At 51.9% G+C, this 24,665-nt stretch overlaps 8 protein-coding genes across 10 annotated transcripts; 4 read left to right on the forward strand and 4 right to left on the reverse strand.

Annotated features, from left to right (window-relative positions):
• Window positions 1-37: 37 nt before the first annotated feature.
• Window positions 38-1,516, forward strand: H257_06794 (hypothetical protein). Its single transcript, XM_009832159.1, has 5 exons — window positions 38-169; window positions 221-315; window positions 387-843; window positions 910-967; window positions 1,030-1,516. The coding sequence occupies exons 1-5, from the start codon at window positions 51-53 to the stop codon at window positions 1,312-1,314; spliced, it is 1,014 nt and encodes a 337-aa protein (XP_009830461.1). The 5' UTR covers window positions 38-50; the 3' UTR covers window positions 1,315-1,516.
• Window positions 1,517-1,992: 476 nt separating this feature from the next.
• H257_06795 (hypothetical protein) lies at window positions 1,993-3,034 on the reverse strand. Its single transcript, XM_009832160.1, has one exon. It carries the CDS (start codon window positions 2,977-2,979, stop codon window positions 2,092-2,094), a length of 888 nt encoding a protein of 295 aa, XP_009830462.1. The 5' UTR covers window positions 2,980-3,034; the 3' UTR covers window positions 1,993-2,091.
• A 1,871-nt stretch (window positions 3,035-4,905) lies between these two features.
• Window positions 4,906-14,890, reverse strand: H257_06796 (hypothetical protein). The gene is made up of 21 exons (XM_009832161.1): window positions 14,468-14,890; window positions 13,909-14,420; window positions 13,557-13,845; window positions 13,279-13,512; window positions 12,994-13,225; window positions 12,513-12,929; window positions 11,886-12,455; window positions 11,550-11,829; window positions 10,841-11,495; window positions 10,536-10,771; window positions 9,870-10,488; window positions 9,395-9,826; window positions 8,113-9,324; window positions 7,600-8,057; window positions 6,467-7,538; window positions 6,257-6,381; window positions 6,050-6,204; window positions 5,897-5,991; window positions 5,590-5,826; window positions 5,297-5,539; window positions 4,906-5,239 (listed from the first exon to the last, which is right to left on the reverse strand). The coding sequence occupies exons 1-21, from the start codon at window positions 14,828-14,830 to the stop codon at window positions 4,976-4,978; spliced, it is 8,700 nt and encodes a 2,899-aa protein (XP_009830463.1). The 5' UTR covers window positions 14,831-14,890; the 3' UTR covers window positions 4,906-4,975.
• A 328-nt stretch (window positions 14,891-15,218) lies between these two features.
• On the forward strand, window positions 15,219-18,210 carry H257_06797 (methylenetetrahydrofolate reductase). Of its 3 annotated transcripts, XM_009832162.1 has the most exons (13): window positions 15,219-15,914; window positions 15,989-16,186; window positions 16,245-16,371; window positions 16,425-16,589; window positions 16,692-16,766; window positions 16,829-17,050; window positions 17,115-17,166; window positions 17,231-17,310; window positions 17,366-17,434; window positions 17,511-17,558; window positions 17,645-17,699; window positions 17,755-17,894; window positions 17,960-18,210. In XM_009832162.1, exons 1-13 carry the CDS (start codon window positions 15,250-15,252, stop codon window positions 18,080-18,082), a joined length of 2,019 nt encoding a protein of 672 aa, XP_009830464.1. In that variant the 5' UTR covers window positions 15,219-15,249; the 3' UTR covers window positions 18,083-18,210. The 3 variants fall into 3 exon arrangements, with proteins under 3 accessions (XP_009830464.1, XP_009830465.1, XP_009830466.1); XM_009832163.1 differs by having other exon boundaries at window positions 17,115-17,310; XM_009832164.1 differs by lacking the exons at window positions 17,755-17,894; window positions 17,960-18,210 and having other exon boundaries at window positions 17,645-17,753.
• A 691-nt stretch (window positions 18,211-18,901) lies between these two features.
• H257_06798 (hypothetical protein) lies at window positions 18,902-22,121 on the forward strand. Its single transcript, XM_009832165.1, has 5 exons — window positions 18,902-19,308; window positions 19,464-19,520; window positions 19,587-19,663; window positions 19,715-19,780; window positions 19,833-22,121. The coding sequence occupies exons 1-5, from the start codon at window positions 18,948-18,950 to the stop codon at window positions 20,106-20,108; spliced, it is 837 nt and encodes a 278-aa protein (XP_009830467.1). The 5' UTR covers window positions 18,902-18,947; the 3' UTR covers window positions 20,109-22,121.
• Window positions 20,324-22,121, reverse strand: H257_06799 (hypothetical protein; the record flags this gene model as incomplete). The annotated part of the gene is made up of 1 exon (XM_009832166.1): window positions 20,324-22,121. A coding segment is annotated over one exon (1,718 nt), but the record flags the coding sequence as incomplete, so codon positions are not given.
• A 25-nt stretch (window positions 22,122-22,146) lies between these two features.
• On the forward strand, window positions 22,147-22,611 carry H257_06800 (hypothetical protein; the record flags this gene model as incomplete). The annotated part of the gene is made up of 2 exons (XM_009832167.1): window positions 22,147-22,149; window positions 22,324-22,611. 2 exons carry the CDS (start codon window positions 22,147-22,149, stop codon window positions 22,609-22,611), a joined length of 291 nt encoding a protein of 96 aa, XP_009830469.1.
• Window positions 22,612-23,498: 887 nt separating this feature from the next.
• H257_06801 (hypothetical protein) lies at window positions 23,499-24,314 on the reverse strand (the record flags this gene model as incomplete). Its single annotated transcript, XM_009832168.1, has 2 exons — window positions 23,499-24,007; window positions 24,059-24,314. The coding sequence occupies 2 exons, from the start codon at window positions 24,312-24,314 to the stop codon at window positions 23,499-23,501; spliced, it is 765 nt and encodes a 254-aa protein (XP_009830470.1).
• Between the last annotated feature and the right edge of the window lie 351 nt (window positions 24,315-24,665).

Genomic DNA, 24,665 nt, shown 5'->3' on the forward strand with positions numbered 1-24,665 from the left:
TTGAAAGCGTGAAAAATCGAATGCAGTTCAACGTGGTCTTATTTTTCAACATGTCGAGCGCAAAGCAAGCTGCTCCAGCCGCGGCGGCGGCAGGTGTACTGGACCTCCTGGTGTGTATCGGTGGCATTTACACGTGCTACTTGTCCTACGGCATCTTCCAAGAGAAAATGTACGCGTCATAATGACCCATGGGAGTGTAGTGCTCACTACGACTTTGTAGCTTCAAGTATCGCGACGCCGACAGCCACAAGTTCACGTCGACGTTGTTCTTGCTCTTCATCCAATGCATCTTCAACTCCTTCGTAGCATACATTGGTACGACATCGCCACAACATCATCACGTTTGTGTGTTTGGATGTTGCTCATGGACAATGCCTCGTTTGCAGCGACATTCATTTGGGTCCCCAAGAACAAGAATGTCCCGCTCGGTCCGTTTGCGTTCTCAGCGTTTTCGTACTTGGGCGCCATGTTGTGCAGCAATGAAGCCCTCAAATACGTCAACTACCCCACCCAAGCCCTGGGCAAATCGTGCAAGATGATTCCGGTCATGTTGATGGGCGTGGTTCTTGGCCGCAAGAAGTACTCGTGGAAGGAGTACGTGTCGGTGATCTTGATCACGGCTGGCATTGTGATCTTCCAGCTGGGCAAGGATTCGTCCAAGGGCAGCGGCAAGCAGCAACAGACCGAGAACAGCGTGTACGGCCTCGGGCTGCTCTTCGTGAGTCTCTTTCTGGACGGCCTCACCGGATCAGGCCAGGAGCAAATGGTCGAGCAGCACAAGCCTTCCGTGCACCAGCAAATGCTCAACACAAACGTCTGGGCAGTCATTTACACTGGCATTGGGTGCGTTATACGTTATATTCGCCTTGTTTTTATATATTTTGCATTCTAATGAACACGTGCAATTAGCTGCGTGATCACGGGCCACGGCATCCATGGGCTCAACTTTTGCTTGGCCAACCCCGAGGTAGGTTGGGATGTCAGTGACGAAGTAAGTAAGTCAAGCTTATTGAACCGCGATGTGTGTAGATTTACCAGTCGCTGCTGTACTTTTCCATTTGCAGCGCATTGGGCCAGAACTTTATCTACTTCACCCTGCAGCGGTTCTCGGCCCTCACCTGCACAACCATCACCACCACGCGCAAGTTCTTCACGATCCTCGCGTCCGTCATGTACTTTGGCAACCCCCTCGCCGACCAGCAATGGGTCGGCGTCGGCGTCGTCTTCACCGGCATTGGCATTGAGTTGACCACCAAGTATGCCAAGTATGGCGCCGCCCAAGCCAAGAAGGCGGACGATAAAAAGACACGATAAATATTGTGCTTTCGAGGGAAATTTCGTGGTTTCTCGTTGGAATTTCAATCGATTTGATTGCCTCCTTCAGAAGAGCTCAAAATTATTAGCCAATCAAAACCCATTTCTCAATGAAATTTAACCAATCAGATCGATTGTGGATCGGTTTGGTCGGCGCGATTCGATTGCACCCCCTCCCCAAATTTGTATCAAATCGACAATACCACACCAATATTCATCGAATCTACTACTGTCCATACTATTAATAGTATTACGTACTCGGAATAGTATTTTAATACTATTTCGAGTACGTAATAGTAATACTAGAAGTACTATTAAAATAGTACTTCTAGTATTACTACACCAATTTTCGGCTTTTTCCCGGTATATTTTGTCCTGATTCACGCAATGTTCGCCTAACAAGCGATATATTTCGTCCAGACCCTACGTTGTGGCAGGATATTTCGACAACCAACATCCGAGGACATTTGAATATTGTGTGATTTCTCATTTACGTCAATGCTGTGAAACCATTGAAAGCGACGGCGCGACTACTGTTGAGGACGACTTGACTGCAAGGTCATTTAGAAAACGTCAACTTATCGAGCATTTCGAAGGGCGGCGATATCGAGGTGAAGTAGAAAGTTTGGTGTCTCGCAGTTCGTTTTACATATGATCGTAGACTTGCATGAACGCACGTTTGCATGTGTTGTGAAGAGTATGTTATGTATATAATATTCCTAGCACCACCAAACGATGATGCAAACGTGAGTTGCAAAACGATTCAACAGACATGGTTTATACAAACACTGCCACCATAGCTATCGCAGTGACACTCAGCGACGCCATGACGGCGCTCGACTTGACTGGCGCGGCGGTCGTAGTCGGCGCGGCAGCTGTCGTGGCCGCCTTGGTCGTGACAGTCTTGCTTGCATCTTTCTTGGCCGAAGTCTTCGCGGTCGACTTGGCAGCCGCCAACTTCTTGCCGAGTTCCAAGAACTCGTCGTACTTGAGGTCGAACGTAGCCGTGTGCACGGGGGTGCCGCTGCCGTCGAGGCTGTTAAAGTCGCACGCAGGCTTGACGGCCTTGATGTCGGTCACAATCTTCCCCCACCACTTCTTGCACGACTTGGCTTTCAATGCCTTGGCTAAAGCTTCGTCTGAGATGGACGTCGCATCCAGCGGGATGCCCGTTTCGGTCGAGCAAGCCTTGGCGCCGCTGTTGGACACCGCCAGGGTGAGGATGGTGCTCACGGACACGCCGCACTGCTCCAGCGTCACGGGGGTAGCAGCGCTACTCCCGGTGTCATTGCCTGCCTGTTTTTTCATCACCTGTTGGCTAACATGCAAGAATTCCTTGTACTTCATGCGGAATTTGTCCGTGTGGACGGTTCGGCCACTGCCGTCGAACTGGGGAAACTTGCACGCTGGGTCAATCGCGTTGATGTCAGTCACGATTCCGTCCCACCACGTGTTGCATGCCTTCGAGGCAGCAGCTTTGGTCACATCTTCGTCCGACGCGGTCGTTGCCGAGGTCGAAATGCCCGTCTCCTTGTGGCATTCAACTGAACCAGTGTTAGTGGCTGCCGCCGTGAGAACACCAGTCACAGCGGCACCACACTTTTCTAATGAAGTTGCCGACGCCGCCGTGATAAAGGCGGCTGCGAAGAAGGCTACGCTCTTCATGACGGCAATCGGATTGGGCAATGTACAATCCTGCCGCCGTCGTCCATCGTTTGTCGATAGTCCGCACGAAACGAGGTGATTCAATGCACGACGACACTGCGTACCATATTCTGGTTGTGAATATAGTTCCAATAGCCATAATTGGTTTTAAAATTACCACAAATTGTTTAATTATTTTAATTGCATCTCGTCGTCATTACAAATTATATTCATATTATATACGAGCCTTTGTATACGTGTCGATCGCTCCAACCTCTTACGAGCTGACAATGCTACGACAATACTGCAGCATGTAGTAGTACAGTAGTACTCACAGAGTAAATTTGCTACATGCGTACAGTAGTACTTTACGATGACGTTATAGCAAATGCTTGTCGTTGACTGTGAATTCATTTAAAAGTACTCCACTAACAGTGTGTACTACTGTAGCACTACTATTACAGTATTAAGGTATGTATTGTGCTCGGGCCTGACGTCAAAACAAGTGTTATTCGTCATAACTCCAGACTTGCACAAGGTGGTGGGCCAAGAAGAATTGTCTCCATCATGATTCGTCCGTCGAACAAAACCATGACATGAAGCATGTTGATTCACACGAGCGACTGCCCCTTATTGTTGCCGAATGTTTGCAGTCCAAGAACACATCATGGGTAAAAAGAAGTGACTAATGTGGGATTCGAACCCACGCCCTTTCCGCCTTAGACCGCTCGGCCAATACACACGAGTAACAATGCAAATCAGGTTGTTAGGGGCTGGTCTGCGAACATTCCCGTCCACTCGTTTTGAAGTATGGACGCAAATACGACTCCTGATTGGCTAAAACGTGAATTTTTCCGGATAACACAACCTCAAAAGCAGGGACACCAGGGATGATCCGTTCCTGCTTTTGCACGTTTTCGATAGAAATTAAGAAATAGTTTTGACATATTTTCAAAATCCTCGAAAATAGTTCGGATAACATCCCTGCTTTAACTGTAAACCGTACTTTGACGACCAGGGCCATCAAGCCATCAAAGCGAGTTCGAAGATGTCCAAACTTCACTTCTTCAGCTGTACTACAGAACAGTAGTATTAACTCCTTCAGTACTAGGGCAATTAATGACGTATCCAATCACTTAGCCCCAAATTGGAAAAGCACAGATGATTGGTGGATTACTGTAGCCTGGAAAATTGTCTACTATAATTTGTACTACAAGTAGTACAAATTAGGGCTTTTTCAGGATTCCAAAATGATGCCTCAATCAGGAATTATGGACCCATCTCCGAAAGACCAAAAAAGTTGAAAAGTAACGCATCGAATTCTCGGACACTTTTTGCGTTGTGTCATGCCTACTTTTTGACGCAACATATCTCTGGAAATCCTTGGAATTTCGTAAATCTGAAGGCATATGAGGAAATTATAATTCGAGCACTATTTTATAACTAAGTTAGTTCCTGTTTGATCATAAAACAAACAACTGAATACTAGTATGTCGTTCGTATAGGATTATAAGGAGCAGTCGTAAACGTCGGAATGAAAGTTTGTGATTTTCTATTTCTTGGACAGTGATTTTATCTTGATTTCTGTATTGTAGAATAAAAATATGCACTACTTATGTTTATTTGATTGCAGTCCGAGAAATTGATTCATTGTCAGTCCGAGAAGTCGATGCGCTACCTTACCGTATTGCAACAATTGGCATTACTATTAATACCGTACCGGTAGTAGTAGTAATCACTTGTTCGTCAGCTAAGTTATACTAGTAATAAACTTGCAAAACACCGGTGTCGTTTCGGAATTTTTTTCTATTTCCGTCCTTACTGTGGATTAGGCATTTTTTGTGTGGAATTCGGTGAATTGTGTGTATTTCGTTATTTAGTGTGAGGCAAAATAAGGTCCTCGGACACGTAACTTTTGTGTTAACGATAGAAGTAACGTTAGGAACGCTTTTGTGATGTTTACTGGTACAATCTCGAATGCGAATTTTCATTGTAACGTTCGAATCGATTCTCTAAACTACTTGCGTCCAAATATTTTCTTCTTCTTCGTACTGCTGGGGGGACTCAACTTTTTGCTGCCTTTCGTGTACACTTTGGCTTCTCCTTGCGGCACTTTGTACTCTGGGTGGGTGCCCTTGACATTAAACGTCCACTGCATTTCGTCTGTGAGCACGACCAGCTGCCCCGAGCACATTTTGCCGTATCCGGTGGGGGTAAACGCAATCGTAAACGACGTGCCTTCGGTCCCGTACGCGGCTAACAGTCCTTCGACAGGATATACCTACACCGCAACAACGAAAATGTCGTCATCAAAAAATTAGTACACGAGTTGGTGTACGGTAAAGGCCTGGGATGACCCCGGCGTAAACTCTGCTTGGAACGGCGCCGATTCGCGAAACTGATTCGTAAGCTTGAAGGACACACTGGACGTCTGATTCAGGGCTGATTCGATCGTGAGCACGTCGTCCACGACTGGATCGGACGCGTCCAAGTGGATGTCAAAGCGCCAGAGTCCACCCGATCGCTTCTTCACCACCAACGCGACCGTGAGTCGAATGGGCTTGAGAGGGTCGAATCGAACCTGGTCATCATGTGAATCGATTGTGTTAATCGATACATAGGACCGCGTACGAGGTACTCCAGTGGCGTCGTGACGGACGCGATGCTGTCCACGAGCGGCGTGACCGTCAGAGTGCGTTCGATCACACGGCTGTGGGGCTCGGGGATGTCCCACTCGACGGTAAAGCGCTCGTCCAGCGTCACCTTTTCCAGCGCGAGTAGGTCCAAGCTAAGCTTCTTCTCGCACGACTCCCGCGCCCGACACACGAACGAGTATGCCCGTGGGTTTGCTGGGGCTTGGGCGATTCCCTGTCGACATTGAATTCAGAAATCAAGTCCTAGGTCAACCTGTAGTGGGAAAACTCAGTTGTAACGTTACCCGAATAGGATACACCCATTCGAGCTCTTTGTCGCCTTTGATGATGATGTGGGCGCCTGCTTCCGACACGAAGTTTGGCAAAAACGAAATCGGAACTACCGTTTGATTTAAAGACATTTCAAAAGTTGGTTTGCAGGTATTGAGTGCGAGTACCTTGAAGAGTACCAAACCCTTCCAACGTCACTTTGGGTTTTTTCAGTAAAATGTCAAACACGGGCGGCAGCGCCGAGTGCGGACGGAGGCGCTGCCGACTCACCCCCGTGGGGCTGTGCCCCGACTGACTTCCGCTGGTTCCGGGTGGTCGTTCCCTATAGAAACATCAACAATTACGTGTATATGCCGTGCGTTTGCAGGTAGTACATGATCACTTTGCCGTCTTCGTGTTGGCTCAATTGCACCATCGTCACTTCCACGGTTAACGCGTCGGGAAATGGGTTTCGAAACGAAAAGAGAGAGCTCGCTGCTTCGCCCACCGTCGCATGCACCTACACCGCACACATATTTCGTCAACCGATATTTTGCAACATTCCATAGACTTGATTGTTTGGTGAATTTGTTATGCGTACGTACCAACGTGGTTTTCATCAAGCTCGGCGGTTTGCCCTTGCCCTGCACTTTGTACTCCCACGTTCCGACGTCTGGATTGAGAAACTGAATCTCGGCACACTCAAAATCGGACAAACTGCTCGGGATGTAGTCCAAGATGGCTGTGTATGTGCTCAGGGGCTTGACCACGATGTCTTCGTCGCGAATGCGAAAGTTCCTCGTGTTGCTCAGCATCACGTCTAACGGGATGGGGGTATCCATGGGGTTGGTGATTGTGATGGGCTGCGACACGACGTCCCCCACCGCGCACAGCATGTCTTGGAGCTGGATCGGCGGCGCCGGCGTAGCATGCAGGGTCAGCATGTACGAGAACTCGCCCACGTCTTCGTTGGTAAACCCGATGGACCCCGTCGCGTTGGTGCTGGGAAGTAGCGGCGAATACAGCAGCTGGTAGATGCCCGTTTGCTGCGCTTCCAGTGCAAACTGGGTCGGCCCAAACAGTCCGTTTCCCTTGAGTACAATGTCAAACACGACGGGGCGATCCAGGGGGTTCTCGAGACTGATTTCCATGCCCACCATGGACCGGACGGTGGTCGTCATCTCCAGAGTCGCCTCCGGTTCAGGCGGGGCCACCGTCGCCTCGATCGTGTACCAACAGTACTCATTCGTCCGGGTGTTGGTGAACGTGATGCTGCCAAAGTATGTGCCCCCGATGAGCGGGTTGAACGTGAGTTTGTACAGCGCCGTGACATTCGGCGCCGGTAGCACCAATTGCGACGGTCCCCCGACGTACGGCAAGTCCGACTCGACGGTGAACGTCGACGGGCCCGGGGGGTCGTACTTAAACGTGTGCACTTGAAACTCGTGGACTAGACTCTGCCGCGCTTGGCAGTGCAACACGACGTGCTGCATAGCCAGAGGCTCTTCGCCGATGCCGCTGAGGCCAAACTCAAAGTCCTGGCCCGTCTTTGGGTTCTGCAGCAACAGCGACCCCGTTTCTGCCACGAGCCATTGCGGTTTGAACGTCAGCGAGTAGTTGTTGGCTTTTTTCGGGGGGACAACTAACGTGGCTGCACCAGTAAACACCCCCGACGTACTACGAAACATACATATCGATGCGTGAAAAATATATTCAATCAAAAACAAAGCAGAGATACCCGGTCAACGTCGCACGCAAACTCCACGTGTCGTCGGTAGGATTGACGATTGGAATGTCTTGAACGATGGTTTGTCGAGCGGGCGCGGAAAACTCGAGCATGGTCTTGATGCCAACGTCCGTAACTTTGGCGTGGATCTCGTACACGCGGATATCGCAGCCGCAGGACGCCGTGGACCGCAGCAGCACTTTGCAGTTGTACAGTCCCGCGCCCCGGGGTTGGAAGTCCAGCATCAAACTGGTCGGGGACGACAGGCTGCCTCGAGGGGTGACAAGCTTGGCTTGGTTGGTCTTCTTGTCCCCGTCGTGATTGGCTGGGGTGGACGACGAGCCGGTTTTGAGCGTCACTTCCGAGTTTTGCAACACAAAGTATGGCGAGTTCACTTCAGCGTGAAACGTTGTGTGGTGGCAATCTTCGCATTTGCGCAACCCGTCGCGGACTTTGGCTTTGACCAGGCCCTACGACACATGGACACATGTGTTGTCGTAGTAGTAGTACTCGTCGGACTAGTACCTGAAACCTGTCGACAATGACCGCTAGTGCCTTGTTGAGGATTGGATTCCGCGCCGGCACGATCAATTCCTTGAGCATGTGGGGCTTGTTGTCGCTCGTCAGCTCGAGCGTCTCGAGCGTCGGTGGCAAGTGCGCCGTGCAGTGCACTTCATACATGAACTCGCCTACGCTTTCGTCTAGAAACAAGAGCTGGCACTTGTACACGCCGGGAGCGAGCGGTAGAAACTCGATTTTGACAGTCGTGCTGTCGTCTTTCCGAATCGGCACGACGTCCCCGACCACGTCCGGCAAGAAGAACGGCAGCTGACCGTCCATGCACGCGTTCTCGTCAGTGTCTTTGGGGTGTTTTTTATGCTGCAGAACTTGGGAACTTTCATGGGACAAAGAAGCAGGAGATGACGCTGGCTGCTGCAGCACGGTCAGCTTGTACACGGCGTTGACCGGGAATTGGTTGTCAATCACAATGTCCTCCACCTTTCGCTCGTACATGGCCGCGTCGACCTGGAATACGCGGATGGGCTTCCTCGAGTAAATATTCGATTCGAGGAGGAACACCATCGTGGCGGCACAGTTGGGTCCGTCGCGCAAGCTGCGAAACGTCAGGCGCGCCTGCACCGTCCGCGTAAACTTGGGCTTGAAGTCCACGAGAAAGCTCTGGCTTTTCTCCGGTTCCAAGGTCAGCGTGTGGCTGTAAATGCTAAACTCCTTCACCTGGCCCTCCAAGAACACGTCGTACACGATCGTCTTCTTGCTTGGGTTTTTCAACTCGATCGACTTCTGGACCGTTTGGCCTAGCACGCCCTTGAATTCGATCGTGGTTTTCGGAATAAACTGCGGGACGTTCTGATACAAGTGCAGCAACAGCAGCACCGTCGACGGCAAGCTCAAGTTGCACAATTGGTCGGCGGGGATGCCGTAGTCCATGCCAAGACACGACAACGCGTTGCGAAGGCACGTGGCGTTCTCTAAAAAGTGCTCGCTCGACGTCGGTTTGCGGTTAAACCCATACAACGGACCCCCTTCGATGGCCAACGTCGGAACGTGAGACATCAACACGTAGCAAAGCACGACGCCGTCCTTCAAATCGTGCTCCAAGTCAACGATCAAGCGCGGTTCCGCTACCGTCGCCATGCGTTTCGAATGATGGAGCAGCCACTGAATCAGCACCATCTCCGACTCCGAGTACACGTTGCTCTTTGTACAGTCACGCGTCTAACGAAGAATCCATTCAAATAGTGTCAATCAACCTACATCCCAGCACAAAATAGAGGTCGGAACTTACCATACTGGTGTCGTCCATGTTTGTCTTGGTGGCAGCAGCAGCAGCCATAATAATGCCCGGGAGTGCCACGTACGACTTAGTGGAAATGCGAAACAGCACAAAGCACTTGACGATTTGCAGAATCACTTTGGTCCAGGCCAAACAGGACACGCGATGCCACTCTTTTTCAAAGAACAGCCGGCGGTGGACTTGGTTCTTGTCGTCGTCTTCGCTCCACCGCACGTACTGCTCGTTGTCGAGCAGCTGCTCTGGCCGTACATCGTTCAAGAGTGCGCCGTAGGACTTTAAGAAACGAAGCAGCTCCACGTACTGCCCCACCATTTGCGTGCCCTGCTCCCGTTTGTTGGCCGACAACTGCTTAACCCGACCAGGTACCGACTTACCACACACGATTTCGAGCATCTCGTACACTGGTCGGCCTCCCGTTTGGACCTACAACCTATGACGGATGACTGGGAGGCATGGAGTTTCGTACCAAATCGTTAGGAAAGGCAGTCATGGGCGTCTTGAGGATGTTCATGTTGAGCCACTTCATGAGCAACACGAGCTCGTCGAGTTTTGGCTCGTGGACGTGGGGCATGTGCAGCAACTTGCCCGAGATTTCGACGACTTCTGCGGCCAATTCCGCACTAGGGGGGGTCGATTTATCCTTGGGGGTGACCACCGCCGCCGCCGTCTTCTTCTTGGCCTTCTTGAGTTGCTTGTCGTCGTCGATTTTGGTCTGGATCGGCGGCGGCGGCAGCGGCTTCTTGGACAGCGCCTTGATGTACGATTTCTCCAAAAAGTACACGGGGTACCGCTGGTCCGGGTCGGTGAAGAACCCAAACTCGTTGCGGTGGGCTTCGACGAAGCCAAAGTTGGTCAAGACACAGTTGTCCGTCGCCCCCGACAGCGGCACGTCGAACTGGCTGCCCTCGGCATCGAAAAACTCGAGCTTGGCGTTGAACGCAATGCTCTTGGTCGACATGAAACTGATGTCAATTTGCACTTTCGGGTTGGCAATGCCAATGGCCTTGCCGTCCGGAAATGTCACTGTGATCGGTACGCGCGACAAATCGATCGGTAGTCGGTAGCTCAGCTCCAAATTGTCGTACCTACACTGACCGTTAAGAGTGATTTTGAACCAATTGTAAAGTAGTACCCCGTGCTATAAATGAAGAACGTGGCCGTGGACGTGATGCCTAACGGCACGGTGGGCAGGTCCACGCGGGGCACGCTAAAGCTCAGGTGTGGGTGGATTCCTTTGCCGACCAGCGCGAGTGTCACATAAGGCACGTCGTCGAGCAGCACCGGCACTTCTGCAGCGTATTCGATGGCATCGGTGGGGAGGAAGCTGGCTCGGATCGTGCACTTGTCCCCAGAGGCCAACTCGCCCGCCTACGACGTCAGTCGTGAGTGACATGTAGGCGTATTAGACATATGTTTGTGGTGGATATGATATCGTACCGACGGCGCGATGTGAAACACGCTTTTCTTGGGCTTCAATTTGGTCAAGTCGATGCTCCATTTGACGGTTTGCGGGTCGTCATTGGTCAAGGTCAAACCCATCGAGTATGGAATCTTGCGCACACTGTCGCGCGTGATGACTCGTTTATCGAAGTCCAAAGTGGAGCTGGAAAACAACATTCGGGGTTTGAGGCCCGTGGCCTGCACCGTCCGGTGGAGGGCGTCCATGCGTGCCGGCACCCCTTCCAACTGGATCGGGAACGGAAACGAGTGGCTTATGATCCGGTCTGGTCGAAACAGCAGGTGAAACTTGAGCGTGGCGGATGGTGGCACGATGAGCTGCCACTTGGACGGGGGGTCGACGTCCGCCGGAATGAAAATCGCATGCACGTCGTCCTTCACTTCCGGGTTGAGGTGCACCGGCATGGCGAGCTGAAACTCTGGGGCGAAAGGGGAGAAGTCTAGCACCAGCTGCGCCGAAACTACCGACGGGTTGGTCACGGACAGCTCCCGCGTGACCAGCACGCCCAACGTGACCCCGCCAAAGTTGAACTCGTCATTCGACGTGTTGAACGATACATTGGGTACGACAATGTCTGCGCTAAGGGGCACTCGGATGGTGCGCCCGCCTCGAATCTTAATCTCCAGCACGACCCTAAACGAGATGGAAAACATTAGTGGAGTGGGCGTTTCGTGGTAGCACACATACCCTTCCAAGACAAGCGCGCGGAGAATGTCGAGCGTGATGCACAGCTCGGCCGTTTCCCCCGGCATGAGCTCCCCAACGACCGGCCGCACAGACAACCCTGGCGTGGGGGGATCGATTTCCGCGTAGTAGACAGTCGCAGACGCAATGTTCTGGTTGGAAATCAACACCCTTTTCTCCTTGGGGATGCCCGCGGCGATCGTGCCAAACTCGACTCGTTTCTCACGCACGACGCATTTGGGTTCTACCACGTGCCCCACGCAGTGCAATTGCGCCGGTTTGCCTACGAAAGGATTTGCTTTTTAAGGCCAAAAACCGCGACGACTCGTTTGTTTGTACCGCCGTCGACGGACACGACGAGCGTGGCCTGGTTGGATACGTTGAAACGAGGGTGAAAGGCTACGAGCACCGGACAGCTGCCACCGGGGGCGATGGTCCCCTGCTTGGGGCTCGCTTCGAACGCACAGTCTACAGGGGGATGCTGCGGTTCCGGCGCCCAGCTGAACTTGGCTTCGGAGTTGCCGGGGTTTTTCACGACCAGTTGCTGAGCAACGTTGGGGCTCAAGTCGTTGGCGTCAAAGGCAAACTCGAGCACTGGCGTCGACAGTTCGACTCGGATTGGCACGACTTCGGCCGTCACGAGCAGTTTGAACGAGTGCTGGCCGTTGATGGTGTAGTTGACGTACTTTTGGAACACTTGTTCGATGCGGGAAAAAAAGGTAAAGTCAAAGCCGGCGGTCGCACCCGTGGGCACGATCTGCGACAGCGGCGTCGTTTCTTGGAGCTCGTCGTGGTCGTTCGCCAGGTGCACGTGCACGGAAATGTTGTGGGGCAAGTCATTGGTCACGCTAAACGACTTTTTCGACACGGAATGCACACACACTTTTCCAAAATTGATTGTCTTGGGGCCTACATATATCGAGATAACGTCATCACATGCATTCGACTCCTTGTCTTTGCACGAACCGGCGACGATTTGCTTGAGCTGCTCGGACGTGAGGGTCGTGGCGCAGTCCTTGACTTCGGCTTGGGTCACGGGAAGCGGTTTGAACTTTTTCTTGATGATTTTGTTGTCGTCGAACGGCGACGACGACGACCCGCGTCGGTTGCCCAGCGCACTTTGCATCCACAGCGGGTCATTGGCCACGGGCATTTTGCAGTCGGGGCCTTCGAGCCCCCCCTGGGGCGTCATGCCGAGATCCACGGGATTTGACGGCACCTGATTGGACTTTTCTTGCTTGACCAGCCGATCGTGCCGATACTGCCGAAGGATCGAGTTGTATCCGTCGCGGTGATGCGTACGGTCGGCCAGTTCGTTGACGCAGTACGTCAAATGCGTGTTGTTGGTTCCTTGAAACTCGTACTCGTCCACGGCCGCCGTCCCTACCAAAAGTAGAAAATGACCCCCGGAGTATTCTAGACACCCGTGGTGGGCGGGTGTGTATACCATCTCGAGCGGCGATTTCAAACGGCGGCATGCGGTGAAACGTTGGCTTGGGTTTTATCTGTTGGGTCTTGATGTCATCGACCGTCATAAAGTTAAACTTGGGGCGAAAGTCGCTGGGGAGTGTGTCGATGCCCCCAACCAGTTGCTTCTTGTCGCCGACGCTAGTGGCCGTTCCCTTGACGTGAATGGGAATGACGACGCTTCCGCCTTGAATGTCCAGGTGGAATGTCGTCTAGCCAACGAACGTCCAATGAGGACCATGACATTTGCAGGCATACTCAATACCTGAAACCGCCCCAATTGACTCGGGACGAAGCTGACCACGAGGTTCTGCGACTGGAGGACGTCCAATCGGCCCTTGGAAGGATGCGCGGCGAAGTGCGCGAGTTTGTTGAGTTTGAACGTCACTGGCAACGTGGCTTCGTTTTTCACGTTCAGCATCATGTCGACCCTCTTGCCAGACGCGCACTCCCCAAAGTCAAAACTGTCCGGCGTAATCACAACGTGGGGGGCCACGGCCTGATGGAAACCTGTCACGATATGAGACAGACCGATGTACGAACCGTTCCGGATATTTCAATCGCGAGATTTTGGTTGATTTCCGAGCACTCGATGGATGCGAACGCTTTCAAGAGGGTGTGTCCGTCGCCGCCATTATTGCTTGCCACAGGCACTTTGGCGCTCGTGTACCCCTGACGTTGTCCCTTGGATTTGGTCGATAACGACCCATTGTTGGGTTTGAACACAAACGTCAACAGTGCCGACGCATACGGCGGGATCATGCCTTCACTCGGAAGCACCGTGAGTTCCTTTTTCTTCTCATCTATTTCGCCGTCGTCTTCGGGGTTCGACCTACCAATAAAACACGGCCAAACGTGATGACTGAAGACTCCATCAAGAAGCGGCACGACGTACAGGTCATCACCGACGCGGAACGGCCGCCCCGAGAACGAAATGCCGGTCTGGTAACCCACGGGATGCGGCCCGTTGTTGCGCAAAACCGTCTCCAGCTTGCGCATTTCTCCGATGTACAGCGACCCAAACGATAAGACCCGCACCGGATCGGGGGACAGCCCTTCGGCGGTCGGGAACACCAGCTCGATGTTGTGTTCCACCACGACGGCGCTGATGTCAAGGAGGTATTGTTTGTCGTTGCCGGCGTGGATGGTGGCGATCGCTCGATAGGTGCCCATTTCGCGCCCGTTGAATTCGACTTTCAACCGCGTTTCTGAGTACGGGGGGATCACGCCCTCTTTGGGGGACACGACAAGGGTTGACTGGCCCGTTTCCAATTCCACCCGGAACGAGCACTCTTTCGCCCCTGAGTTTCGCACGTTGACGTACTTGGCCGTCCGGTTCGATAGCACCACCATGCCAAGGTCGACCAGCGACTCGAATTCCAACTGTGGGGCCGGGCGCTTGGCCACCTAGTCGTGATCCCATGAGAATGTAAGAAAATGACATGTGAATGTACCAGGGGGATCTCGATGGGGGCGCTGTTTTCGGCCAGGACGTGGATCTTGTCGTGGAGGTCGATGGGAACGTGATCGTCCATTTCCATGAGAAAGGCCACGTCGAACTTGATCGACAGACCAGGAGATATGGAGCGCGTGGGGTTCGCGACAAGGCCCAGGTCTTGGTTGTGCAGAAGCAAGCGGAAGTACTTGGACGTGGGCGTCGTCAATCGAAATCGAACGACGTGGCGACTTGTGTTTTGAATCGACAGCGACACCAGGTAGCACGTCATGGCTTCAATGTCCACGAACTCCACTGTGGCAGGGAACGCTTGAACCAATGTCGGCCGCAGTGGTGCGGTCGTAGGCCGCTTCGACGACATCGCTTCTCGTCGTGTTGAAAGTGCGGGCGGCGTCGCCGGCAATGTTAACGCGCGTGACGGTTCACCAAGTTACCAAAGGTCATTGTTATCCGTACCATTCGGATAATTCAAATACTGTATGCAATGGATAGCTTGAGCGATCGTCGCACCTCCATTTGTGGCCCTTTGCTCGTCAAACCCTGCTTGTACATAGTACGACTATAGGGCTCCGCTTAGCCAGAGTCTGCTCGTCCTGGGTACCCTCCCTGTGCTCGTAGTGTCGTGTTATAGGTTGCGTGAGAAGTTTTGTATGCGGACAACCGGATACCCAATCACGTTGGAGGAGGCGGTGTGCCCATTAACCGGATGTTTATCCGGACCTTTACCGTCATGTTGAAAGGCCATCACACGTCATTCGACATTGACAGGACCAGAGAAACATGGGTAAGATCATCGATCGGTTGACGGAGCTGGAGAAGACAGGGTCGCCCAGCGTGAGCTTTGAGTTCTTCCCTGCGAAGACGGAGGATGGTGTGTTCAACCTGCTGAATCGCGTTGAAGAAATGGGCTTCCAGTTGCAGCCAACGTTCGTTACGCTCACGTGGCGCAGTGCGTTCAAGGACGAGAAGCTATGGCTCAAGATCGGGTCGCACATCCAAAACGAGTTCAAAATCGACGTGCTCATGCATTTGACGTGCCATTTGCCTCGCGAACAACTGCGAGAAATCCTCAAGAACGTCCGCGCCGCGGGAATCCGCAATATCTTGGCCTTGCGTGGCGACCCGCCCATCGGGTCTGAGCGATGGAAGGCCATCCCTGGGGGTTTCCAAAACGCCGTAGAGCTCATTCGGTTCATCCGTGAGGAACACGGCGACTGGTTCTGCATTGCTGCCGCCGGGTACGCCGAAGTCCACACGGAAGCGTGGAACAACCCAAACTTGCCGCCGTCGGATCAAGTCCGTCGCGTGGACATGCTTCGATTGAAGGAAAAGCAAGACGCTGGGGCCGACTTTATCATCACCCAGTTCTTCTTTGACGTGGACAAGTTGCTCCAATGGATTCGCGATTGCCGTCAAGTTGGCATTACAATTCCAATCTTGCCTGGGTACTACTACTACTACTAGTACTACTACTAGTCTTCTCTTTGCAGTAACCACCCTTACGTCGTATGTGGTGTAGGTACCTGCCCATCCAAACGTACAATTCGTTTCTGAAATTCACCAACTGGTGCAAAACCAGCGTGCCGCCCCAAGTCGAAGACGCCCTCGTAACCATCAAGAACGACGACTCGGCCGTCAAGAAGTACGGCATCCAGTTGGCCGTGGACACGTGTCGTAAGCTGCTGGCCAACAACTTGTCGCTCCATTTCTACACCATGTACGCGCCATTCTCGGGGTCCCAAAGAATCATTGCATGTCAACATTAACCAAACTAGGAACTTGGCCACGACGGTGCGCACGGTGCTGGAAGGGCTGCATTTGATCGAGCGCGAGCGCGGGTTGCCGTGGGGAGCTCCCATCACGCGCAGCAAGGACGGCACACTGGAAAAGAGCATCGAACAGGTTTGACCCGTCATCCGTGTATCGCGCTTGTCTGATTGGTTGAAAATGAACAGGTGCGCCCCATCTTTTGGTCCAATCGCGCGTCGAGTTATATTGCGCGAACGTCGGAATGGGACGACTTTCCCAATGGACGGTGGGGCGACCGCACAAGTCCCGCGTACGGCGAATTGTCCGAGTACTACTTGGCGTACAAGCGCCCCAAAGTCGCGCGCGACGCCGTACGTCTGATTCCGATACCCACACATTCTGATTCGGATACATATCTGATTCGGATATATATATATCTGATTCGGTGTTTGCTGATAATGATATGTGGGTAGTTGTGGGGACGTCCGCAGACAGAGCAGGACGTGTGGAACGTGTTTGTCAAGTTCATCGAAGGCAGCGTCAAGCAGGTACTCCTTCTATTGTTTGTGACCGCAAGACTCATGGATGTATATATATGTGTGGGTACTAGCTGCCGTGGTGTGAGCAAGGGCTGTCTGGCGAAAGCACCATCATCCGTGAAAACCTTCGCTGGATCAACTCGATGGGGTTCTTGACCATCAACAGCCAGCCCCGCATCAACGGCGCGCCGTCCGAAGACCCGAGCGTCGGATGGGGCGGCAAGGACGGCTTTGTGTTCCAGAAGGCATACGTCGAGTTCTTTGTGCCTCCGCACCTGATGCAGCGCTTGGTGGTACGGTCATATTTGTGTGAATATGTGACGACGTTTTGGTTTTTGCTGGGCGGGTGGCATTTAGGTGGCGCTCGCAGATTACCCCAACTTGTCGTACCATGCATTCAGTGCCAACGGTATGGTTGTTCGTGTGCATCTTGTTATTGTATGTATGGCTACTGCTGATAAATGGCGAAATAGGAACGGAATACACCAACTCACCAGGGCCGAGTGTGACTGCTGTGACGTGGGGGGTGTTCCCTGGCAAAGAGATCATCCAAGTACGAAGGTTCATATTGCGTTGATGACGTTATATTCGCATGTATGTATGTATAGCCAACGGTGGTGGACACGGCCAGTTTCGCAGCGTGGAAGGACGAAGCGTTCGAGTTGTGGTTGAGTCAGGTTTGTGAATCAATAATAATACTGGAAAATATGGGATTATTCCATCATATCAACCAATTTACAACGGTTGTTTTAGTGGGCGTCGGCGTACGAGACGGACTCGCCATCGCACCAGTTGATCAAGGTAGGCAGTCACATATATAATCATCGCAAACCGCCTACCTACCTATATACAGTCTTATAAACTACTGGAACTGTATGATTGTGTAGCGCATTTTCGACAGCTACGTCCTCGTGAACGTTGTGGACAACGATTACACCAACGGTACTGTGTTGTTGTTATAACAGTTAGCTTGTCCTGATGGACTTCAACAATGTAGAGGACAGCGATATCTTTAAGATTTTTGCCCGCGTGATCACGGAAAGCATGACCAAGGACGACTTGCGTCAACGCGTGCTGGAACTCGAAGGCAAAAACGAAAAGCTCCACGAAACGGTGGCCAAATTGAAAATCATCCAGGTATATATATATATATACTGATGTAACGAATATGTCGGAGAATTGTGATTGAATTGTATGTACAGGCCGAAGCGAACCGTGAATTGAAAGACTTGCACGGCGACCTGTCGACTTCCCGTGAAGAAAACAGCCGACTCAAGGCGCAAGTGCGCGAACTCCGCTCCCGTTTGGCCATGGCCGAGCTCTAATCATCATGCTCACCAAGTCCCCTCGTCCTAGACCGTGCTCTACTTTGACCGCGCTCTTTCGATCCTGTTCGGACACTTAACATGACAAAATTTTGGAAATCGAAGTATTGGCTGCCGTCGTACTTGTTGTCACCTAGAATAGTTCCAAGTAGTTTTCAAAAATCGCATGACCTGAATCGAGAAGCTCCTAACTGTACCGGTAGTTGTGCCTAACTCGCCTTGCTCGCGTTTTCTTCCGTCTGATCATGTCCGACTACTGGACAAGTCATTAACATGTATTCGCCATCCAAAATGACGCGATTGATATCCGTGGTGGTCATGTTCACAATTGATATTTCGAGTTGGCTTCTTTTTTATACGGTTGAGAACGTCAATATTATCTACTTCGAAGTATACTGTAGTGAGTTGGGTAAGAAATCAAGGAAAGTAGTACAGATAACGACGGACTAATTGGCCCCGTGGTACTAAAATTTCGTATTGATTTAAGTATCTACTTTTGAAGTAGTTTGTCCCAATACAAATTTGAAGTGCTATTTCGAAGTACCACAGGGCCACTTATTCCGTCGTTATCCGTAAAACTGTCTTAATAATTGGACACCACTTTTTCACTTGCTAAATACGTCTAACTTTACTGTAACGTTAGTAACTTACTTGGAACAGCGCGTTGGAGATGCAATGTCATTTTACCAGCATCGATTTTTTCTACATGCTGGTGGAATGTCCATCGTAACGTTAATGTTATGTAAATCACTAAACGAACCTCGCAATCTGATTGGTCCATCGAAACGTCGCGGCGGTTTACGATATTCGAAAATAAACGTGCAAAGTGCAGTTTGGAAATATACCCAAAACTGGGAGTGTTGCGATGGACGAGCCGCCACCGTTGTGTTCTCTTTCGATGCTAGAGGACGGGGGTAACCAGCATGTCGAGGGCGAACAGACTGTCATGGACGAGATGCTGGAAGTCGCCACCCGTGCCAAAGCGATGAAACAGGCTGCGAGAGTTGCCGACGAACGGAAACGAAGTCAAACATTTGGGGGTGGGCTCAAGAAGGGGTTCTTTAGTAATCCCAAACCAGCAAAGAAGAAATCTGTATCCACTGCCGTGGCCATATCTAGTAGTCCGGACATCCCAACCCTCCGTCGCAACCCCGCCAAGGAATCGTCACTCCATCTGCCCGAAGTGCACGACGCGATGAATCAAATGCAAAACCTCAAGCCCGAAGGTATTCGACCTCGCCAAGCCATATACATCTATGATACATATATATATTTATATGAATACATATATGATATATAAAAATCCATACCATATATGATAAAAATATTTATATTTATTACTAGAAGTCGGGAATAATGTGGTGTTTGTTGTCATGGGTAGATTGGATGACCCCTGCTTTCTTCGAAAAGCTCGGTCGGAACCCCAAATTGTGCCAAGGTATGCATGCATGCAATTGTTCGGTGGCTTACAGAAACTGTTAACTCATTCGTGCATTCATTCCAGCCATGAAAAACCCTCGCTTTACGGCCGCCATCCAAGAAATGTCGACCAATCCCACCGCGGCCATCCTCAAGTACCAAGTACGCACTTGGAATGAATGCGACAAACCAATAAGTTGACCAGTCGGTTAGAACGATCCCGACTTCGGCGTGATGTTTAAAGACTTTCTCCAGTTCATGGGCCACCATTTCGAAGAGGTTTGTGTTTTTTTGCGAGGGTTGGAAACCTTCAACTTGTTTGTGTGTTTAGCTCGGGAAAATCGAGGAGAAAACGGCCATACCCACAAGGGACGACATTCAGCGGCAAGCGCTGACTTCGATGAGCAGATCGCCAGAAGAAGATGCAGTTGTTCAGCGCATTCTCGCAGACCCTGAGCTGCAGGGTATTCTAGGCGACCCGGACATGCAAAAGGTCCTGCGAGCGTGTCAAGTGCCGGGCGTGCTGTCAAAATACATGAACGACAAAGTGTTCGGACCCAAGATTCAAAAGCTCGCCCGGGCTGGGCTTGTGCAATTGCATCCGTAACTTCGACATGAAGGCAAAACAAACAAGTGATGTAATTTCGCAGCAACGTTACAGCATTGCACTAGGGTGCGTGTGGTAACATTTCCCATTTTCTGGCAAAATGGGATAACCAAACATGCTATTTTCAAAATGGAGGCTCACGGAGTCATAAATCCCACGTGGAATTGTTGGATTTGGGTTCAAACTCGTCAAGCAAGACATATATTTTAAAATGTATCAGCGTTATTGCATTTATTGACAATTTGGCTCCAAAATGCAAAATGGCGGTTGGGCCAGAACATTGTAAAATATTCATTCAGGTTGCCCTTTTTATTTCGACTGACTGCACACAATACCCATCCGGACCCACGACGCCATTGCCCCCAGCAATGCGAAAGCACTTTGTGGACGGAAACACTGCAAAACAGTTGGACGCGAGTGAAAATGTCAAACTGCATGCACACACGAGTAGCACCACGGCGCCGGCGACGCGACTGTGGCCGCCCCGACGCTTCAGCGCTTGCAGTTGGGGTTTCTGGGACGGAAGAAGAACCAGGGGGACGAGGGCCACTAGTTTGCAGCCATACGATATCGCATACACGGTCGTGACGTCCCATCGAACGGCGTTGGAATCGGTCTTAATGTCGTTTTGGCTGACTTTAAAGAACGAGTCCACGTAATTGTACACGGCGGCCGACAACGGGTAGGTCAAATTCGCCAACGACGTCAGCAGGCCATACGTGGCGCCTTCTGTGCCCACGTCGGCCATTTCCACGGCACAGAACGACCCGATGATCATGATCATTCCGTTCGGAATCTGCTCGAACATGGTCACCCCAGCGAAGAACCACTGATTTCGAACCACATTCCACGTCGTGCACAACATGACGGTGGCGTCCAGCACGAGAATGGACAAGTTGGCCACCACAAGACTCCACCGCCAGTTCCAGTGCAGCCCGTACCTGCCCACGATCGCCAGTGCGGAGCAAAAGAGCGCAGTACCGACCATCGTGGACACGGCGTCTGTGAGCGGCGTCACATGGGCCCACGTGGACTTGATCGGGTTGAGCGGCGTGGCCGTGATGGTGCGGAAGAAGCCATTGACGAACTTGAAAATGCACACTTGCCACATGGCCTGTCGTTGAAGTAGCGCCCAGAACCCTTGCCACCACGACGCGACGGTAATAATGGTCGATGGGGATGCAGTTGTCGGGTCCTCTTGCACAACAACCACCACGGCCACACATGCCAGCAGACACGGCACCAAGCAAAGGGCATAGGGAACGTTTGGAGACAGCGAAAACGAAAACGTACCATTGTACTGGATGCCGTTGAGCCCAAATGCAGTGACTGCCAATGCAGGAAGGCCACAGAGGTACCGAGTGGTGAACGCCGCGGTTTGCACGCGACCACGCGTGGCCAGCGGTTCTCGCTGAGCGTACTTGATGATCATGGCGTCAGAAGCGCATTCGGCAATGACATATCCGACGGAGACAAGCATTGACAGAATAATGAACAGCGAGCCTTGGTCTGGCGCGTGGAGATTGAAGTGCGAACGTAGCTCTGCCAAGGGCACGTTGGCCAGTGGCGTACCGCAGTACGAGCTAAGCTTGCGATTGCAATATGGAGCTCCGATCGGTAACGATGCCATGATCGCCAAGCAGACAAAGCACACCGACCAACCGAGAACCATCCACGACTTGCGACGGTAGCCAAATATGGGAACGCAATCGGACAACATGCCAAACACGACTTTAAAGGACCAACCCATCGACACCAGCACGCCATACGACGCTGTTTGATACCCTTCCATTTGCAAGTACACGTTGAAAATTGGGTAATTGAGTGCCGGCAGGAGGGTGAAGACGAACCCTACTGCACCGAACTGGGCAAGCAGACCCAGAATCTCAGGCGAGTTAAGAGGCTGAGCACCACCAGGGACAAGAGCATCGCCTTCAATTGATGTCTTGTGAATCTCTTGGATCAACGGCAAGCTCTCCTCGTAAACGTGCTGGGGATCCATCGAAAAGTTTCAACCATTATCAGGAACGAACCTACCATGGTACTAATAGGATTTGATTGGACAAAACTGCTTAACAGTACATTCACCCTCATTAAAACAGTACCACCACTGTTGTTTACTCAGAAAACACAGCAATTTGTTACTACTCCGGAGTATACTAACTAACCTTACTGTTTTGATTAATACTTCGAAGTACGTATTACATACTATAAGTACATCGAGATCGTGTTTGTGTCGTGTGACCGCAACCAGGAACAATTCGACGAGTACTGGGGCGACTACGTGACGTTTCCAGCCCTTCCATACGAAACCCGCTCAACCAAAACCGACTTGGGCAAGAGATTTGGCATCAAGTTCATCCCCACACTCATATTTCTCGATGCCGAGACCAAGGAAATCATTACACGGTCCGGCGTCGATATCGTCGAAGGCGGTGTCGACGGACAGGATTATGTTGCCAGTGCTCGTGACGTTCTTGGCTTGGAGGCTGCTGTACCTTGAACAAAGCTAATTAATATGTGTTGCCCTGTCACTTTGCGTAGATTCGTCAAAATAACGCTCCAACAATGTATTGTATTAGCTAGTTCAAAAGACTATATCGTCCTCCCATTGGTATAAATTGAGTTATTCATTGACAGGTAAAAGTCCAATTTATGAACACTTTTGCTGAGACGTTGCCGTGGAACGTAACATCAGAGAGGGAACGATATCCACGATGGGTTGGGATGGCCTCGGTCGCAGTTCAAGTCGTGAGCACGACAGCAGCGTCGGAGGAGAAGTAGAGAGGGCTGTGTGCAGCCACGAGCACCTCAGCGAGGACCACCACAAGTTCCAGGTCCACGCGAGAGAGAGAGAACTCGTCATCGGTCGCAGTGACGGTGGGTTCGAAGGTGTCCGAGTGCTGCAGAGCTCGGAAGAGCTCCACCACGGAGTCCCGGGTCATTTTGTGCCCGAACGACTTGGTATAAAGCTGGTCTAAGGACGCTGATCCTCCCCAGGTAGTGCGCAGCCATCGATGCAGTAGTCGCTGCCGAATCAACAGCTCGAAGGTAGGACTGTCGTCGGCAAAGAGGCGGTGCAGGTGGATCCCAAAGTCCTCTGGGTGCCGTCCCATGAAGATACAGATTGAGTCCAGACGACCTGAGTTCACGAGCGTAGCCAGGCCATGGAGCCCGGCGGGAATATCCATAAAAAATCCATCGAGAGCGTGGGGGAGGGTTAGCTGGAAGGTCATGAAGGTGGTACTCTTGACCTTCCCGCTGGTGGTGGTAATACGCAGCTTCAACATCGCACCTTGAAGTTGTCTGAGAGCAGTCTCGCTGGCAATGCCCCATCGCAACATGTGGTTTTGGGGATCCTTCTCACACTTGATGACGTCGACGAGCGTGTCACCCTTGACCAACGACTGGTTGTCGTGCAGCAGCGACGCCATGGCGGCATATATCCTCGTTGATGGCCTTGGTGTGGTTGCCCGTGGCCATGTGCAGCCATCCGACGACCTCGCGCTTGTCGTGCTTCTGGATGGGTAAGGTGTCGTGGAAGGACAGAGTGCCTGCAGAGTGCTTGGCAAGGAGCGGCTTCAGATCGGCCATGGATGGACGATACGTACCCACATCCTTCGTCTGTGACGCCTTGGTCGCCTCGACACGCTTGGCAGCGAAGGCGGTCCATGGATCGGTCGACGGCGGCGAGGTGGCAGTCGTAGCCGAAGCTGCAGAGCCATTGGAGCGAGCGTGGATTGACGTTTTCAGACGATCCAGCGTCACCAACACGAGCAGGTAACGTGGCTTGGGACGATATATCACTTCGCGCATCACCAGGGCTGACGGTGTTGCTGGTGGATAGGCCCAAATGGCCAGAAGCGGTTGCAGCGCTCGCGGTGGTGGTTCCAGACAGGCTAGCCAAGGCCGGGTGGTGGCTCGACGTCGTCAAAGAACCCAATTTGCACCCGTTGCGCCGTTTGAGTGCCGTTTGAGGTGTCGTGGCACATCGACAGGTACCATGGGACCCGGGGAGGTGGCATACTCACGCACCATAGGCGGCGAAGCAGGATCGGTGGAGGCGGCGTCGCGCGTCGCCGAAAACGAGTTCAAGCCAAAATCGCGCATTTCGGCCACCGGAGAGGTCAAATCGTGAATTTGGACCTCCATGTCGTCGGAATTCGTCTCACACGTCCAAGTGGTAGGTGGTGAGAGTGCATCCATGGCCTGCACCATAGAATTGGTGTCGGCGAGAAAGGGTGCGTTAGCTTTGGCTCGGGTAGAAACCATAGTTAATCCAAGTGACAACGGTAGTATTGTTTACAAGGCAAATAAGGAACTGCCCATCCGAGCCCCACGGTGGGCGCTTCTTTTTCGCCTCTTTTGCGGCTATCCGGTTACGAGGAAGCATCCGGAATATTTGCAGCAGATATTGTGTACTATATCAAACAAGGAGGTGCGCGGGTCAACTCGTTGTGGATCGTTTTTGCCCCAATCTATTCAACGTACACCGTTGACCGTGATTGGGCTATTTCCAACAACTTAATAAACCCGACCTAGCCGGAATCAGAATCG

Source organism: Aphanomyces astaci (genome assembly GCF_000520075.1).
Source record: "Aphanomyces astaci strain APO3 unplaced genomic scaffold supercont1.13, whole genome shotgun sequence".
NCBI classification, from domain to species: Eukaryota; Oomycota; class Saprolegniomycetes; order Saprolegniales; family Verrucalvaceae; genus Aphanomyces; species Aphanomyces astaci.

Bases quoted from the DNA above. Each gene is read 5' to 3' on its own strand.
- H257_06794 (XM_009832159.1), top strand. From the start codon at position 51: ATGTCGAGCGCAAAGCAAGCTGCTCCAGCCGCGGCGGCGGCAGGTGTA. The intron at 316-386 runs GTACGACATCGC...CCTCGTTTGCAG, and splicing joins CTCCTTCGTAGCATACATTG to CGACATTCATTTGGGTCCCC. The intron at 968-1,029 runs GTAGGTTGGGAT...CGATGTGTGTAG, and splicing joins TTTGCTTGGCCAACCCCGAG to ATTTACCAGTCGCTGCTGTA.
- H257_06795 (XM_009832160.1), bottom strand. From the start codon at position 2,979: ATGAAGAGCGTAGCCTTCTTCGCAGCCGCCTTTATCACGGCGGCGTCG.
- H257_06796 (XM_009832161.1), bottom strand. From the start codon at position 14,830: ATGTCGTCGAAGCGGCCTACGACCGCACCACTGCGGCCGACATTGGTT. The intron at 11,830-11,885 runs GTACAAACAAAC...ATCCTTTCGTAG, and splicing joins CGTCGTGTCCGTCGACGGCG to GCAAACCGGCGCAATTGCAC. The intron at 10,489-10,535 runs GTACTACTTTAC...CGGTCAGTGTAG, and splicing joins TTCTTCATTTATAGCACGGG to GTACGACAATTTGGAGCTGA.
- H257_06797 (XM_009832162.1), top strand. From the start codon at position 15,250: ATGGGTAAGATCATCGATCGGTTGACGGAGCTGGAGAAGACAGGGTCG. The intron at 16,767-16,828 runs GTACTCCTTCTA...TGTGGGTACTAG, and splicing joins TCGAAGGCAGCGTCAAGCAG to CTGCCGTGGTGTGAGCAAGG. The intron at 17,700-17,754 runs GTACTGTGTTGT...TCAACAATGTAG, and splicing joins GGACAACGATTACACCAACG to AGGACAGCGATATCTTTAAG.
- H257_06798 (XM_009832165.1), top strand. From the start codon at position 18,948: ATGGACGAGCCGCCACCGTTGTGTTCTCTTTCGATGCTAGAGGACGGG. The intron at 19,521-19,586 runs GTATGCATGCAT...CATTCATTCCAG, and splicing joins GAACCCCAAATTGTGCCAAG to CCATGAAAAACCCTCGCTTT. The intron at 19,664-19,714 runs GTACGCACTTGG...CCAGTCGGTTAG, and splicing joins CGGCCATCCTCAAGTACCAA to AACGATCCCGACTTCGGCGT.